Source organism: Biomphalaria glabrata, chromosome 10 (assembly GCF_947242115.1).
Source record: "Biomphalaria glabrata chromosome 10, xgBioGlab47.1, whole genome shotgun sequence".
NCBI lineage: Eukaryota > Metazoa > Mollusca > Gastropoda > Planorbidae > Biomphalaria > Biomphalaria glabrata.
The window spans coordinates 29,021,810-29,040,304 of NC_074720.1; the positions used below are offsets into that span (position 1 = coordinate 29,021,810).

General features: G+C 33.8%; 1 protein-coding gene across 2 annotated transcripts; it reads left to right on the plus strand.

Annotated features, from left to right (window-relative positions):
- Positions 1–399: 399 nt before the first annotated feature.
- Positions 400–15,833, plus strand: LOC106080022 (uncharacterized). Of its 2 annotated transcripts, none has more exons than XM_056044661.1 (15): positions 400–1,837; positions 2,968–3,050; positions 3,406–3,519; positions 3,908–3,997; positions 4,401–4,585; positions 6,186–6,381; positions 7,007–7,181; positions 7,794–7,967; positions 9,878–9,991; positions 10,074–10,139; positions 10,557–10,759; positions 14,090–14,217; positions 14,645–14,850; positions 14,997–15,142; positions 15,318–15,833. In XM_056044661.1, exons 1-15 carry the CDS (start codon positions 460–462, stop codon positions 15,423–15,425), a joined length of 3,366 nt encoding a protein of 1,121 aa, XP_055900636.1. In that variant the 5' UTR covers positions 400–459; the 3' UTR covers positions 15,426–15,833. The 2 variants fall into 2 exon arrangements, with proteins under 2 accessions (XP_055900636.1, XP_055900637.1); XM_056044662.1 differs by having other exon boundaries at positions 10,581–10,759.
- Positions 15,834–18,495: the final 2,662 nt, after the last annotated feature.

Below are 18,495 nucleotides of genomic sequence, written 5' to 3' on the forward strand. Positions count from 1 at the left end.
TGTCATAATAATAAAATGTATAAGAGATCTTGATCTAGCTATTTAGATAGATCTATGCTCTGTAGCCTAATCTATACTCTGTAGCCTATGAAGTATGAAGTACAAGTAGGCCTACAAAACTTTCAGCAAAATAAAAACTAAAATTGTAGTCCAATATGGCCAGTGAACTCCATAAACTTAAGGTAGAGTTAAACCAATGTGTTATTATGATAAACATATGGTCATTTCATTATTTTAAAAAATGTAAAAAAATTTTTTATAAAAAATGTATATATGTATTATATATCTTGATCTATATATACAAAATAGATCTATGCCATAGAAAGAAAAAAAATGCAGAATATAATTTGGTACGAAAACACAAATTTGGCAACATAAACTCGGTGACGTAATACAATTGGTACACTCTGCATCAACAATGGCGTCCCCTAATATCTGATACACGGGGATGAAATAATCATGAAAACGGGGGTTCTGTTTAGTTCTAAAGATGGCGGCGCCCATGTATCAACACATGAAAGAAATGAAAACAAAAGTGATTTTACTATTCAAAAGGATTCAATTAACTTTGATAACTCGGATACACATACCACCATAGGCAGTGTGTTGCAGCTTGATGATGAATTCGTTGAAAAATTCAATGTGTCTGACCCATCTTCCGGTACTGAAATACATTTAGATTTAGATCTACGTCTACAGCATCATGATCATCATCATGTCATTCATGATCCCGAGTTGGATGTTAATATTGGTCATTCTATGACTATGGGTTTGGAAGTTGGAGACATTGAAGAAACTGAAAATGTAAACAACCAGACACTAGACTGGCTGAAACAGGGTGTAAGTTCTTCTGATGTAGACATGTTAGAAATCTGCAACAAAGATTCTACCATAGAAGGCCTTTCTATGGGCTTAGATTCTCACTCAATAGGTGGTCCTGACTTGTCATCAGAAAATTTGGACTACATGTTTTCAAAGCAAAGTGAAAGTGCTGAATCTAGCTATTTTGAAGCACTTGACAATGGAGAATATCCTTCATCCATGACAAATTTTGTAAATACAGTAAATATCAATTGGTCAGGTCATCAGGTCCAGTCACCAAAGCTGAACAATGACACTATCTGCCAACTTTCTTCTACAAACGATGCTGTCGGTGAATTTGTATCATTCTCTGATCAAGATGTATTATCAGACTCATTGAACAACACCAATGCTAGTGATTTAAATAGTATTCTCTACAGTAGCTTGAATAAACCTGATTCATCAGCTGTTAAAATTGTTCAGTTTACTCCCAATTCTAGCTTTATAGAAGCTGAACAAGGAATCAACAATATATCAAACTCTGTTTTAAAAACTGTTCCATTATCATTTTCTACTACACTTGCTGAAAACATTTCGGTATCAAACATTAAGGATGTTGCTACAGATTTAAATCTTACTAGTTTACCAAACTTTTTAGGTCTTGAAAATATCGGCAGCTCATCTATAAGCAGTAGTTTAATTGACAGTCAGGAAGTTGTAAATATCTTACAGGGGTTGGCCCCTGGTATAAATAGTTCAGACATAAAAATTGAAAACGATTTGCCAGAAGAACAAGGTCTCAATGTTACAACTATTTCAATTTTGAATGATGATGAACATTCAACGAAAATTTTAGTAGACAGTCACAGAGGTCAGCAACAAAAATATGTAATCAAAACTGCTGATTTAACTCAAGAAAACTGCTCACAGTTTCATTTAAATTCATCTCATGGACAGCAGATGTACTTAATAAATCCAACTTCTGGAGATCAAAGCTCAGAATCACAAAGAACTGCAGTTGCAACAGCCATGCCAGGTAATAAATTACATTGTCTTTTCTGGACTTCAAACATTGTCTGGACCTTTCAAATTTGTTGGTCAAAGTCAAATTTAAAAAGAAATTTAAACATTTAGTCACTAGACCTACTATTGTAAGAGTGAATTCAATACTATAGCTCAAGAAGATTAATAATTATTGTATGTTAGTATATTTAATATCCCCAATATTGAGCCTCATGTAGTCTGTTCAATCATAGTGATAGTGTGTTTAAATTTGAGGGTTAATTTGTTTAAAATATGAAATGAATCCACTTTATTTTGTATGATAATGTGTTAAAGTATAAAGTAGATCATTCCTCTTTGAATTAGATCTAGAATCATAGATCTAGACTGTCTTGAGTTTATAAATACTTAGATGTCGGCTTCGATAGATGAATTGGATTATAAAGTACGTCAGGATGTCTTAATTTGCAGATTTAAGGAACGAATTTATGTAAAAATGCTTTTGAAACACAAATTTGAAGCTTAATTTTATTAAATACTATATATAGACTATATTTTGTAATTTTCATGTGTCAAAGTAAAAAACTATCTGTAGTTCTTAAAATTAGATCTAGATCTAAATCCTTTCGATCTTTTCTCATGTCAACATGGTAAACATGGCCTAGATTTATACGATACCTATACTTTCATAGAGTCAGTCAACTTTTTTTTTTTTGAGGGTCTTAAGTTTGTTTTAGGGCTACAATACATACACTATGGTCCCAGTTAGTACCCAAGGAACATTTATGCAAAGTTTTATCAAGATTGGTCAAACGGTTTTGATTTCTATTCAGCACATACATATATATATATATATATATACATACATACACGCCTTACATTCTACTTTATGTATGTATGTATGTATATATATGTGTGTGTGTGTGTACATATAATATATACATATATATATACATATTCTTAAAATGACAGGAATAGAGTAGACTACCCATTATTTCTTTTTTTTCTTTTAATATTTTGTAATATTCATTTAAGCACACAAAAACATCAACTAGAATTTCGATAAGATCCTAAGCTCAGTTTTAAAAGAAATTTCACATTTGCTTTTATAATATTCAAATATATATATATTATATATTATACAGCTTCTTAACTTTTATTCAGGTTTTGTTTTGATGCCTGTTTTGGAAGGCTCTTCAAATTTAATTCAGATAGTTCCTGTTTCCCTTCCTGAAGATGTTACAAAAGTAAGTTAAAATTTCTGACTCCCTCTACAAGCTCAGCAATTAGGGTGTCTTTAGGGATTCTTCCATTTGGCATGTGAGTGACGTCCGAGCCAGCATAGTCTTCTCTGTGTAGGAAGAGCATAGATGCTGTAAATATTGGCCCATAAACACACAGATTGGTAACATATATAGTAAAATTACTTGAGGATTTGTGCATTGTCAAAAACAATTATGATAATACTGCTTATAATATCATATAAAAAGTGAAATGCTTCAGTGTGATAATTAGTGCAGCTTCAAATGTTTTGATATACTTAAATGTAAACGTGGATGTTTAGCATTTCTTAATGTACTTGTTTTCTTTATTATTGTGTAGAAGCCTGCCAAAAAGCTGCTTATGTGCTTAGAGCCAGGATGTAAAAAAACTTTCAAAAAAACTTCAAAGTTAAAGGTGCACCAAATGCTACACACTGGAGAAAGACCTTTCAAAGTAAGTTTCATTTTGTTAGTGAATCTTGCAAAATGTAGTCTAAATTAAGTAAACCTACTGCCGATATAATGTTTTGGAATGCATTTAACATTTGAATGTAGGCTTTTTAAGTATTTTATAATAAAAAAACTTATCTTTTTTGGTCTGAGGCTAAACATGACATTGGTCATGCACATGTTTAGATATTACTAATTGTCTAATTTGTGAATATCATTAACACAGTATTGAAAAGCTTAGAAAACTAGACAAACTCATAATCTTGTTTCATTTGAGGCAAAAATAAATGTATATAATATGAACATTTATTTCCATTGTAAAAAAAAAAAGTATTTGATGGTATATGAAATATATTTTTATCCTTGGTTTCACTATGTTATTTTATTTCCAGTGTACATTGCTTGGTTGTGAGTGGGCATTTACTACTTCAAACAAGTTGAAAAGACATATGGAATCTCATGAAGGTCGCAAAGATTTTGTTGTAAGAAAATAGTTGTACATAATTCTCTTTTATTATATATATATATATATTCACTTTCATTTATTATATATATTCTGTTTCTTTTTTGTATAGCTTTTATCTCTTTATTTGTGTACCTTCTTTATGTGACCTCTTAATGAAGTTCTCTATTTCTCTTCAAGTAGTATATCAAAATTTTTATTTCCACTTAAGTTAGGTCTTTAGTTAGCAAAAGTTGAGATCTTTTGTAAGTTTAGGCTGAGTTTTCTTCCTTAGTAATCACTAGATCTTTTGTGCTAGTATATGTGTGAGATAATTAAATGAGGATATGGTTCAAAACCTTTTGCTAAATGAGAACTTATCCTAACATGAAATGAAATAATTAGCTAAGATTAGAAGACTTTGATTTCAATTTTTCTTTTAGTGTGATAGTCAAGGATGTGGTCACAGGTTTACTACCATCTATAATCTGAATACACATAAAAGAATTCATGAGAGACCTTGTACAGAATCTTGTCCAGAGGCAGGGTGCACTCAAAGTTTCCCCACCAAGAGACAGCTAGAATTACATCTGCGTAATGTCCATGCTTTAGAGGACAGAACTTTAAAGTAAGACTGTTATCCTTTTCTGTTATGTATCATTACTTCTTAATAGCTCCAAATATCTAACAGCTTTCCATTGTTGGTAAAGCTACCTACTAGAAATTTTGATTCATTTTTCCATGTCTAAATCTGTCACATTTTTAGTCTAAAAACTAAAGGTGTAAATGAAGATCTGTTTTGAGCATCAACTGTATTGTTCTTGAAGAATGTGTTGTAGCCCCTTTTAGTCTCCTGAAAATAAACTCTTTATTTTTCAAAAAGTACTATTTTTAGAACAAGAATTTGGTCTATGCTGTTATATAGTGGTTACTGTATATAATGGAAATGTTAACAAACTGTTTTGTCTTCTGTGACATATATATAATGTTTTAGTATTTGTCAATTAAATGTAAATAACAATTTAATACTAAATAAATATTTGTTGATGCAACATTTCTGTATGGTTCTCCGCATGCATTTTGTTTTCAAAACTAGTTTTGCATATATATATATATCCCCCCGGTCATTTCATCCCCAATTAAATATTTTTTCTTTTTTCATTGTTTAATTGTGCTGTTAAGGCTTTGACTTTTAGCCCTCATTTCATCTACTATATAAATATGATTGTGTAGAATGCTTTTTGATATTTTTTGACATATAACTAATGCTTTTATAGTGTTTCCTCTTCCACTTTGCATTCTTGATGAGAAATCTTTTAATATATATTGTAAATCTGGGTGTGTACTTAGCTATAGCGTTTCTATTGGATGTGGGAGATGTATATTATAACATTATCCTGTGCATGACGTAATGATCAAAGGCCAAAGTTTGGTGGAAGTAGCGAAATTCATTTGAGAGATAGAAGTGTGATTAGAATAATTGTGACCATGCCGCTGATAACTTATCATCAAAGGCCAAGTAGTGGAAATCTTTTGAGAGGTAGAATTGCGATTAGAATAATTATGACCGTGCCACTGATAACTTATCATCAAAGGCCAAGGTGTGGTGGAAGTACGACCATGTTTCACTTTATATTATTTTTCAATCGCTCTTTCTTGAAATAGGGCGCGTCATTTTTGGCCTTGAAATAAGGTTTTTTGTAGTTTTTTTTTCTAAAAGCTGAATTCACCCATATAAGGATAACCCTTTTTTCATTACCCCTATTTTTATACATGTTACATTTTTTTTTAGTTTATAATGACTTTTAATTTTATTCTTATCTAATATGTTAACAATTTTTGTCATTTAAATTAAAAATGAATATATTAAATATTGCTCATTTCATGATTTTTACAATTATTATTTGTTAGATAAAATGATCAGATGATGAAAATAACAGGGGGGTGAAGTGACCAGGGATGAAATGAACCATATATATATATGTGTATTAATATTTCTTAAAACAAAAGATAAATAGCTGATAGTGCTAATACTAGGTATTTACTAAGTGTTGACATGATCTTATGTAGAACTTAATGTGTGGATACAGACTTCTTTTTGTAGGGAATGAAATTTTTAGAACTTCTGATAAGCTCATTATTAATTTCTAACTAGTTCATTTCTTTGTTGTTAGTGGTCAATATTTCTGAATTGAATTAGTAACTAAGTAAAATTTGTGTCTACTTAGATGTCCTGAACCTGGCTGTGAAAAGCTATTCTACTCCTCTGGCTGCATGGGAACACATATGAGAATTCATCAACAGAAGGCTGAAGATCTGCAGTGCAAATATCCTGGATGTGGCAAACAATTTAAGAAACTCTGTAGATTAAAACAACATCAAAAACTGCATTCTGGAGAGAAACCTTTCGTCTGTGAATACCCAGTTAGTTCATTTTATTTCTGATGGGGTTAAGCTTAAACATTTTCATTGTAATAGACAGCTTGTGTGTATATTTTAGCAAAGATTCTCATTTGAACACTACAAATGTGGATAACATTCCAAAAGGACATCAAATGCATGAGCACATTTTTTTGATTATTTATCATGAACATTTTCTTTCAATGATTTCTTTTTTAAATTTTTATTAGAACACTTGATTTTTATTTTTATGTCATTATTAGTACAGAAAGGCCCATTAATCGCAATTGAGGTTTTATCAACAGTTTTTATCTCTCCACACCTTGTCTCACCATACCACTCATTCTGTCTAAACTATTGTTACCTCCCTCCCTATTCTCTAATTAATGAGCTTCACTTAAATCTCTCAACTTTCCTTCAACTCATTCATGCAGCTTGTTTTATCCCTCCATCCAGTCTCACACATCCTCTCCATGTCTCCCCCCTCTTTCAAGCAATGCAATTGTTTGACACTTTTAAAACTTTGGATTGCAAGATACTTCTTGACTGTTCTTTCAATTCCTTTTTGTTTGTACAATGTGTTGTGTCTGTCATTTTCTCTTATATAGAGATTATTTCATTCTGTAAAAAAAATATTTTTTGTCTGTAGGATTGTAACTGGGCTTTCACTTCAGCAAGTAAATTAAAACGGCACCAGACCAAACATACAGGGCTCAGGAGATGGGCATGCCCAATGTGCAGGAAACAGTTTCAAAGATCAGAACATCTTCGTGGACATTTGATAACACATACTGGGGACAGACCTTTTGTTTGTCCAGTAGAAGGTCAGCTTTAGTTTAACCTATTTGATCATTATATAATTAGTTTTGAAAGGGGGGGGAGGAGAGGGTAAACACCAGATTTCATAATCAATATGCTATTTTTAGTTACCAAACTATTTTATTTTAACATTACCTCATTGTGCCCATTTTCAGTAACAAGTATAGATCATGTGCAGAAATGGCCTTATCCATTAAACACTTGTCTTACCATACATAGAGTTAATTCAGAATTTTAAAGCTCTAAAATATCTTTACAAATTTAAAACAAAAAAAAGTTAAAATTAAGATATTTAAAAAAAACTATATTTATTATTACCAACCAAAAAGTAGCAGTTTAAAAAAAATCTGAAATTTCTTTTGTTCTTTCTGGAAAACTTATGAAATTTATTTTCAACATTGAGACACACACCAAGATCTGATAATAACATAGGGGTAACTATTTATTACCAAGTATGGCATTCATAACATAAATCTCATTGTTAATCTTGTGTCAACTCTTTTGTTTATTTATTTATTTTTTTTTTCTGTATTTTTTTGTAGGAATAAATAAATATTAGTTTCGGTGTTGCTGTTGTCTTATAATTTATATTTTGAAAACATTTTTTCATTGTTTAGGTTGTGGTAATACATTCACTGCTAAAAGCACTCTGTACGTACACCTTAAGAAGCATGATGAATCTGGTAAGACTATTGTGTATCACTGCCCTATGGAGAAATGTGAGCGGCACTATACTAATAAAGTCAGCTTGCGACAACATATCCTAGTAAAGCATTGCAATGTCCCTCAAGGTAATTAGTAGTCGCATTGTTGCTCTTTGTTTTTTGTTTTTTTAGACTTAATGCAGGGGTGGGCAAATTACGGACCGTTGGCCACATGCGGCCCGCCGACACCTACAGAAGTCAGGTGTGCCCACAGTATATACTTATAAAAATGCAAATATATTAAAAATAATATAAATATAAATTATTGAAACTGTCATTATAAAAGTTTCAAGCAAACGAAGACTATGCTTATTGGCTATACATCAATACACTCAATTCAAGACACCATCTCTGATCAGTATTGATTCAATGCTATGAAGAACTGTGTTGAATGTTGGGTATGCTTGGAACAAGATGGCAAGGGTGACAATTGGTGTAGCAACATCTTTGACTGAGTAAAATGGTGTTTTTTTTTAATACCCCTACCATAAAATTGAAACAGGAAAGTTTGCACAAAGCTGCATAAAATGTCAATTTCAAATATTGGTAACATATAAAAATCAAGATAATTAAAGATTGGGTGTATTAACCACGTTAGTTTCGGTTATGAATAAAATGATCCAATATTTCCTCCATCATAGCATGGACAAGGTAAACGAGAACAATAAAAAATCTGAAGGAAGAAATTGTTCTGTTACTTGAAGGAATTGACTGTGACTTTGTTACCAATATTTCTAATAAAGAGTAGAAGACAGATTTAAGGTTTCATAATTACCATTGCAGTCTAATGAAGAGTGGAAGACAGATTTCAGGTTTCATAATTGCCATTGCAATTTTTCAAACTAGGCTTTCCCATTTCTACAAGCAAGCAAAAGAAAACAGGTTTTGTCATTTTCCTTTGCTGAAAGGTGAAATTATTTTTATTGAAATGATTATAAGTACAACACTTATTTAGATTTGCAATTTATAAAAGCAAATTTTAAGACGTCAAGAACCAGTTTTCAATACCATTAGTTCACCATTTAGCGCAGAAGCTGATTTAGCTCCAGAGGACATAACTACGAGCAAAGAGAATTTCCAGTCAGTACTTCCACTGGAGTCTTATGAGTGCCAGAATCTGTATGTCAACACTTTAAAAATGTACTGCTGTTCATACTATTTGGGTACACATACATCTGTTGTTCTTCTTCTTTGTTCTCATTTTACATGTTGGAGGGTTCAGATCAGTAATCCTATATCTGAGATGAACTGCGCAATGTTTTCCAGATCAGGCAGTTCTCCGAATTTTTGGTTCTATAAGAGGGCTTTGGGGCCAAAGTCCTGTTCGGGCTCTGATTTAGTATGCACCATTCAAGGACATGGTCAGCATTCTCTGGTGATGCTCTAGAAGGGCAAGTTTCGCTCGTCCCGACATTTAAGTTGTCTCATCCAGTGAACAAGCATTATATTTTGGGTGGGGGGAAACTAAACAAGTATAATTACTGGTCGATTTTGACTGACTGTAATTTGACAGCAGTCACAAGTGTAACAACTAGTAAGCTGGTTTAACAGTTCCGGAAAATTATGCACGAGTGTAAAAAGTAAAATAATGCACATTAAGTATCAGTGTATATTAGTGGGGTTGTTGTAATATAAAAAGACGACAGAAATTGCTAACTCTTATTGTAATTCCTTAACGTGAAGTGTGGTAAAAAAGAAACGTGAATATAATACAGTGTAACTATGAATTAAATGTTAGCTAAAGTATCTTACTAAGTTGTATATACATATGCGGCCCGCCATTCCCAAAATTTAATGAAATGCGGCCCTCGATCCAAAAAGGTTGCCCACCCCTGACTTAATGTATTGTAGGAATTATTTTGATTCACTTGTATGGTATGAAATTATCATTTGCAGTCACTATTTTACTCTCTTTTATGTCATGTACATTATGAAATTATCATGTCCGCTTAGTTTTTTTTTTAATGTAAATTATATTTAATGTTTATGGTTCCTAGATCATCTTCCATGTGTGACAGACAACCAGGGCACTGCTAACAATTGGTTGAGTCTACTTGGTACAGGAGACCAACAGACTGAGATCCAGTTCTCTCAAGAAACCTACACTGAAGGTGAGATGTTTGATCTTAAAGTAACACATAGTTCAACTTCTAGTTTCTTTTTATCTCACTGGTTTCTTTCTTCAATGAACAGCTGTAACACAACCTGCTTTGACACCAAGTCAAGATGCATTGTTAGCAACAGACTTTCTAACTGGAGGTTTGTATCATTTACCACCGTTTTTTTTTATTTATATATATATATTTTATTTCTTTTTATATTTTTACCTGTTTGCTCCATTTAAAAAATTTTAAGCAAAAAAAATATTTTTTTTAATTCCTTAAAATCTGAAAAAGTGTCTCAGGATAAATCTTTTATACTTCTGAAAATGAAATATCAATTGTTAAATGTTAACACCAGGTTAAAAGGCAAACTATCTTTTTAACTGGGGTTTCAGTAAGGGATTTTTTTTGGTCAGACAATAATGGCTATTGCAAATAATGTCATGCATGGTTGAACAAACACTTTTGTCCATTACATGTAGGGTTTGTCAAAGGTGTTAAAAGATTTATTCCTAAAATTTTCTAACTACTAGATTAATCTGAATAAATAATAATTCTTTAATGTAAACATCAGACTTGTTTGTACTTCCTACTAAAGATCAGGCTTTGGGTCAGTCTTCCAATAATCTTCTACCAGTTCAAACAAATACTGGTCATGTGACTCAGAAGTTGGTCAGTGGTAATAGTTCTACTTTGAATGCTATTGGTCAGCCAAGTCAGCACTATACTAATGATGAGATTGCGAAAAAACTTTTGGACACATCAGATTTATTTCAGGTAAATCTTAGTCCAGCTTAAGAACTAGTAGAGTTGTTGAATTAGTCATTACTGCAAACGTTTTCACCTCTACAAAAAATAAAGTTATTAATGTTCTTTCAAAAATTTATATTGTGATATTGTCACATAGCGTATGTGTCAAAGTAACAAGATTTATATAAACAGGAAGTCTATCTACAAATCATATGCTCAAGGAGGTGAGATTTTAAACAGAAAGTAAAGGGGGTTAATTAGAAATGAAAAACTTTTTTTCTTATTTTGCTACTAGAAAAGTGGGTTTAAAAACTTATATATAGAGAGGAGGCAAGCTTGTTTTAGGTTTCACAAATCAGCCTATTCAGTCAGTAAGTTTCAAACTTCATGTTAAGTCTATGTTTGTGAATGTATGGTTGAATTTGGATTATTTGAGCTTATAACCGGTGACTGCCACTTCCCGTGTTTGGCGAAGTTGGAATGTCCTGTCCAGTTTTTGGGGTTAGGGCTTTGAATAAGTGAGATGAAAACCTGGGCATTGTTTATGGTTGGAACGATGTCGCCCACACAGTAGTTCCCCCCCTCCCCGCGCAGCTGATGTGACCAAAGGAACAGAATATCTGATATAGTTTCGGATCAGTAGCGCCGCAGGCTCTGCCAGGCTGTAGCACAGTGTGTCACAATCTGCCTAAGGGTAATTATAATGTGTATTATTGCTTGATATCTAGTGAGTGAACTAATATTATGTTTGTACATATTTTAATTTTATACTCCTTTAGCCCTATCATATATTTTGTGTATTTTTATTTTTTTTTCCACTTTTTGCTTTTTTTTTTTAATGCTACTAGTCAGTCATGTCTAGGTATTTATTTAGTTTAAAGAACAGAGTCGATTTCATTAGCCATTATGATCCCTATACTAAAGCACGGCAAACCAAGAAATAAACTCGATAGCTACCGTCCCATCAGCCTCACTAGCTGTACTTGCAAACTGATGGAAAGAGTGATAAATAGAAGGCTGACATGGATCCTTGAGTCAAATAACCTACTCACTGAAGCCCAGGCTGGCTTTAGAAAAGGCAGATCAACAGAAGATCAAATTGCCTTCATCACACAAGAAATAGAAGATGGCTTTCAAGAAAAGAAACCAACAACAATTGTGTGGGTTGACTTAGAAAAAGCATTTGACAAAGTCTGGGAACAAGGTCTCTTGTTCAAGCTAATCCAGCATCACATATCCCACAGAATGTACAACTGGATAAAGGAATACCTAAATAATAGAAAAGCCTTAGTTTGCATGCAAGGACAAAGAAGCCACACAGTGGGTATAAAAAATGGCATCCCCCAAGGAGGAGTCCTATCCCCAACACTTTTCCTAATATTCATAAACGATCTAAATCAAAACCTACCAAAAAAAGTTAAAAGCAGCATGTATGCAGATGACCTTGCCTTAATTAGCACAGAAGAATATCTAGGAACATCGAAATTTCGATTACAAGATGCTCTTGATAAACTCAATAATTGGTCCAAAGACTGGGGCATGTCCATTAACACAAAAAAGACAACATATACCATATTCTCACTGTCAACAAAACAACAAACAATAAAATTAACATTAGATAAGGAAGCTTTAGAAAAAAAATGACAGCCCTACTTATCTTGGAGTCACCTATGACCCGAGACTAACCTGGAAAAAACAAATAGATAAAACACAAAGTAAAGGCATCCAGAGACTATCCCTCTTGAAAAAATTAGCTGGCACAGATTGGGGAGCTAATCACAACATCCTGAAAAAGACCTATACCAGTTATGTAAGACCTGTACTAGAATATGGTGCCACAGCATGGGGCTCAGCAGCCCAAACCAACCTAAGAAAAATAGACAAGGTTCAAAATATTGGTCTAAGGATAATGACAGGAGCAATCAAAACAACACCCATAAGCGCTATGGAGGAAACCGCTGCATTGATCTCTCTGGATGAAAGAAGAGAAATAAAAATCCTTTCCCAATTCACTAAATTGGAAACCTTGGAGAGGCACCCACTCAGAACAAAAATCCACAAAACTGGCACAAAAAACCGTCTCAAAAGGACCAATTTCATACATGAATCTCTAAACCTAAAAAAGAAACACCAACTTGAAAAAATTACTCTGGAATCCTCGATACACTATAATGAATCTCCACCCTGGGACGAAAGCCCTCTTCCTACTATAAGGGACCATATTGAAAACATAAAAAGAAAATCTGATTACAGACCAACAGAGCTCAAGGAAATAGTGAACTGTTTTCTACATACCAATTACCCTAGCAATCAGTGGATCAGAGTTTACACGGATGGCTCATCCCATAAAGCCACCACAAATGGAGGAGCTGGAATACTTATCGAATGGCCAGATGGAGGAAAACTAGAAAAATCCATTGCAACTGGAGAGCTCTCTGACAGTCACAGAGCAGAAAGGGAAGCACTAGCTGCTACCATGCTAGCAAATCATCCAAGTTCCCCTCACAGTCAGATTGTCTTTCTAACAGACGCGAAAACAACCCTCCAAAGCTTGCAAAACTCTGATTCCCCTTATATTAAAAACTCAACAACAACAGCAAAAAAACTGTTATTCAATGGATACCAGCTCACATACAACTAGCAGGAAATGAGAAGGCTGACACACTCGCCAAGAGTGGGAGAACAAACTCACAAGTAAACTCTGCACTCTATCCAGAAGAAATGAAGAAATTAATTGTAGATAAAATAAATGAGAAATGGACGAGCTCCCATCCAAATCACAAGAAAGATGACGCTTACTATAAGCTATCCTGACAAGACCAACGTCTAATCTGTCGACTCAGGACCGGACACAACAGAATGCGACAACACATGTTCCGGAAGCTCAAAATTGGAACCAGTGAAATCTGCCCATGTGGAGTATCACCAGAAAATGCCGACCACGTCCTCCAAAACTGCTCTCTCTACCAAGAGGCCCGTATAAGACATTGGCCCCAAATCACCCCAATAGAAAGAAAACTATATGGAGAGCTCCCTGATTTGGAAACCACTGCGCAGTTCATCTCATGTATTGGTCTAGTCATATGAACACTCCAACATAACAATGAGAACGATGAAGAAGAAGAAGAAATTAGACTCTGATCCTTCTTTTCCCTTTTTTATCAACATGTGCGTTTTTAGGAAAGTTCACACTAGACTGCATACATATTTAAGATCAACACAGGTATTTTTATCTTGCTAGAACTTTTTCTCTCAATAGTTTAATTTTCACTTTTGACTTCTGCTTTCTCTGCAGCGACATGATATCACTGATGTCAGCTGTGGTCAGTTAATTAGTTTATGATAATCTGCTTTCAGCGAGAGCGTCTCTCCATTGAAGTTGTTGAAAGAGGAAGAAAGAGTCAGATCATGCTTGAAAATGTGCATGGCTCTGCAAGGACTGATCTATCTAGTAATGAAATCATTAGTCAAAGATCGTTAAAAAGGTAGGTCTTCAGAATACTTGGAATTATAACCACACCTATTTTTTTTTTGTTTATTTGCTGCAGATCTCCAATATGCCTTGACAACTTATTTTTCAGCACGCACTCATTTTGAATGTGGGAGTGTAGTGGCTGAGTGGTAAAGTGGTTTGCTTCCAAACTGGATGGGGGGGGGGGGGGTCATGAGTTCGAATCTTGGTCAAGGCAGGTATTTTAAACTTCGGGATATTCAGGATGCCCTGAGTCTGCCCAACTCAAATGGGCAACTGACATTAGTTGGGAAAAGTAAAGGTAGTTGGTTGTTGTGCTGGTCACATAACGCCCATGCAAACTGTCTGCCATAGAAACAGATCACCTTTGCATCATTATTGCAAGATCTGAAAGGGGTACTTTACTTTTTTTTCCACTCATTTTGATTGCTATTTCTTAGATGGCAAAAGCAGAAGGAGATTGAAGCAGCCAAGTTGAAGAACAGACTAGAAGCTGATAACAGACCAAAAACTCCTGTAAACATTGTTGCTAATACATCAGTGGATTACAAAAATCCTGTCTCCAATAATGTTTCACTAGGAGGCCAGCAGATGGTCCACACAGTCATAGTGCCCAGGTCTGATGGTGATTCCATGGAGACTAAAGGTAACTGTTTTGTTTTTGAAAGGCTGTTGTATTATTGAAAAGGTCTTGTGCTAGTTTTGACAGGAGTATGTGAACCTCAAACATCCCTTGAATGTTATCACATTATACAAAATAAGTTTTTGAACAGTTAATTTTTTATTTTCTAGAAATTCCAGATATGGAGTTGCAAGCAGAAGGTATTCCAGACTTGGTTTTAGATGGGGGCGCAATCTCTTCGGATTCCTTTATGACGGATCTTTTTATACGTGACCCAGAGACTGGTATTACCTACAGACAGACTCAGCTATTACAGGTAAAATTTTAGTATTTATTGAAATGCTTCACCGTATTGATGAATTTTCTAATTAATTGAAAAGATACTTTAAAAACCAGAGGCATAACATTGAAAGTTCATCAAGTATATAACCAGAAGACTAGCCTTTGTCTCTTTTTTTAGTTCTACTACATCTGAGTTTATGAACTTTCAGGATGACCCGCCTATGATGGAGGAGGCTGATGTTCACAGCCTGGTCTTGGACCCAAGTCTTGATGTCCACTTTGTGGAGGATTCCTTGAATTTTAATACTTTGGAGTGAACACATTGTCTTGTGTTTGTATTGCAATGAATTATATTGACTTGGATTTTGTCAAACAGCCACTTTGAATTTAGTAATAGCTGAGTTGGTGAATGTTAAATGAGTGAACCTTGTCTTTCAGGAAAGAGCTTTTCATAATAGGATCTCACTAGGAAATCTTGTATGTCTATATGATAAACATCATTGTACCATTGTAAGGTATGAGTTGAGATTTACTCATGTTCTATTCTTGGTTTAGTTGTTGACTTAAACATTTTATTTTATTTTTATGCATTTAGTGTTGTTTTTATGTATATAGGTTGTTTACTGAACTTTTCAAAACTAATCTTGTATGTTGTCAGAGATGGTCTGTAAAATATTCAGATGTTTGTCATGTGTCAGCCGATATTAAATAAATTTTACATTCTATCCCCCAAGTTTGTTGTTTGATTACCTTGATATACACTGAACCCTTAAATAGTTACCGTAATTTTATTGATAGTTTTGGGTTGCTTTTGTATATCATTAATCTAATATGTAAAACAGAAAGTAAGGCGTATGAATGTCCCACATAGAAATCATAACCGTTTGACCAATCTAGATAGAACTTGGCATAAAAGTTCCTTGGATCATGTCGAAGACTGTAGTGTATGTTTTATGTTCCTCCAACAACTGGGAGTCCCTAAAATTTAAAAAAAATAGCTAAATTTATCTCTATTTAAGAAATAAAAATTTTGTTGAAACCTGTTTTCACAGTATTTTATATTTGATATGAATGTATCTGCGTAACGGGTAAACCCATTTTCACAATCTACTTTTATTTTTGCTGCGAAAGAAAAAAAACTTGAAAGGAGCATTAGCTTAGTTAGACAGTAAGGCCCACAGGCCACGGGTATCCCGCTAGTATATATACATATTATGCATCACCTTCACCTATCCCTTAGTCTGTTTGTCTTTCTCCATTCCTCTGTCTTCTTTGCCTGGGATAAAACCATTTTAATGGCAGGCCCGTCCATTCTGTCTGCCTCTTCTTTTTCCTGGTACTGTTCCCTGAAGGAAGGTCTTTGAGAGCTCCAAAGACCTTGTAATATGGCCAAGAGTTTTAGTTATCCCTGTAGTAAGCCTGTCTCTAATCTCTTTGTTTGTGATGCAGTCTTTAAATTTGATATCTAGGATCCATAACTCTCGACAGCTAAATCAGACACAAAATGTTTGTTTGTAAAATGTTTTACTTATTTCGGATGTTCCTTCAGAGTTGAAAATAATTACTTCCTAGTCCAAACCTCCCGCTGGACGACGGGGGATGGGAGCGGGCAGGGTTTGAACCCGGGACCATCGATAAGTCCGAATGACAGTCCAGCGTGCAAACCGCACGACCAGACAAGAATCTGGTCATGACCAGGGAGTGCATCTAAGTCTTTGACACAGAGCCTAGTAATGAAATTGATACCTTGAATCCTTTTGTAGCATCTCACACTCATTACTAATTCAACTACTTGCCATAGAAGCTTACATTTGAAGTTGAATGTACCACAAACTATTTTTTATTCACAACTTTGACACATGTTTGGAAGGGGTCCATTATATTGTTTTATACAAAATCAAAATGGAAGGGGTCCATGACAATAATATATATAGCCTGGGAACAAATCAACAGACAAAGCTGGTCGGTTATACTTAGTATAGAATATGCATACATCTAGTAAATATGAAAAGTTGGGGAAGGGGAATATTATTCTTACTTTGGCTTAGATCAGTTTAGCAATAATTTACATTATTCTTTAAATTTTAGATTTGATTTCACCAACTAAAAATTAAAAAAATTATTTGACTTCCACACTTCTACATGTTTAAAGTGGAGTTTGATTATGGCAGTCATTTTTTTTTATCTGATATGAAACTACACAAGTAGTATAATATTTGATTTAAACTTTACTTTGAACTAAAACATAACTAGTGTATTTTTTTTTACATCATTGGTTATAAAATTGCAAATGTTATTGTAGTTGCTGAGCAAGAGTTTTCCAGACACAAGCCCATAGTCTTCAGGGGGAAAAACTACACTTGAGTGAAAAAAAGCTGGGATAGTTTCTGGTTTGTAAATGCAAAGATTCCTTAAAATTTGTCCTACATGCACCATAGAGAGGGTAGCAAACAAAAGTATCTAGAAGAAAGTTTGAATGAAGAATGTGTTGAAGGCCTAACTATAAAAAGTCACAGATTTTGAACCAAAGATGAAGTATATGTGGTTCAAATTAAATTGTATACGAATATGTGAGGGATTTTAAAGAAGTCCTGGGAAAAAAAATTATAATGTTAATAGAATGAGGTAAACACAATGTTCCGCTATTGTCTAATAATAGATTCTTTGTCTCAACTTCTTTGTGAACAGATTGTGATACTACTGGGAGCTTATATTTAAAATGAAAATGCTGTAATATAATATTAAAATAAAATTTTCTTGATTTAAAATACAAATTTTAACATTTTAAAAAATATGATACCAGTGCTTGAAGATTGTTTACTGTATTTCTGTGCATATACCCCACACCAAAGTAAAAAATAAATTTAAAAAATCATACACCCTGCACCCTTGTATACTTGGCATGTGCAAAGTGTGACTTGTCATAAACTACCAGGACATAAAGTTGTTGCTCATCAAATGTCTTGAGGTGCTCAGGTTATTCTAACAAGTGATACACAGTGCACCACACGTGGGAAATAGAAGTCAGTATCTGTAGTATTTTGTTTTGAGAGAAAGTCGTTGGCCTAGTTATCTGGTGTTTGTGGAGAAAGATTTGCTGCAGCTGGGCTCTACAATTGGCTTAATTATGCATTCACCTAATTGTGTAGGCTATTCATTCCCTGGCCAATCAGGAGCACTGGTATCCTTGGTAGTTTAAACTTTATGAGTAAAATAAATTTTGTAAACCTAGCACAGCTGACATTCATTTATAAAAACTTGTATAACCTTCCTGTTAAATGTGGGGAGATTTGGTAGCTAAAATAAAAATCCCTTAATTAGACCACTTCATTGTCTTTCTACTGATCTTTTTTTTTTTTTAAACACTTCCAGTCCTCAAACAAGAAA

What these genes read in the sequence shown, in the direction of transcription:
- LOC106080022 (XM_056044661.1), top strand. Translation starts at nt 460, where the DNA reads ATGAAAACGGGGGTTCTGTTTAGTTCTAAAGATGGCGGCGCCCATGTA. An exon ending in TTAGAGGACAGAACTTTAAA is followed by an intron (nt 4,586 to 6,185) that starts GTAAGACTGTTA and finishes GTGTCTACTTAG; the next exon opens with ATGTCCTGAACCTGGCTGTG. An exon ending in AACAGACTTTCTAACTGGAG is followed by an intron (nt 10,140 to 10,556) that starts GTTTGTATCATT and finishes TGTAAACATCAG; the next exon opens with ACTTGTTTGTACTTCCTACT.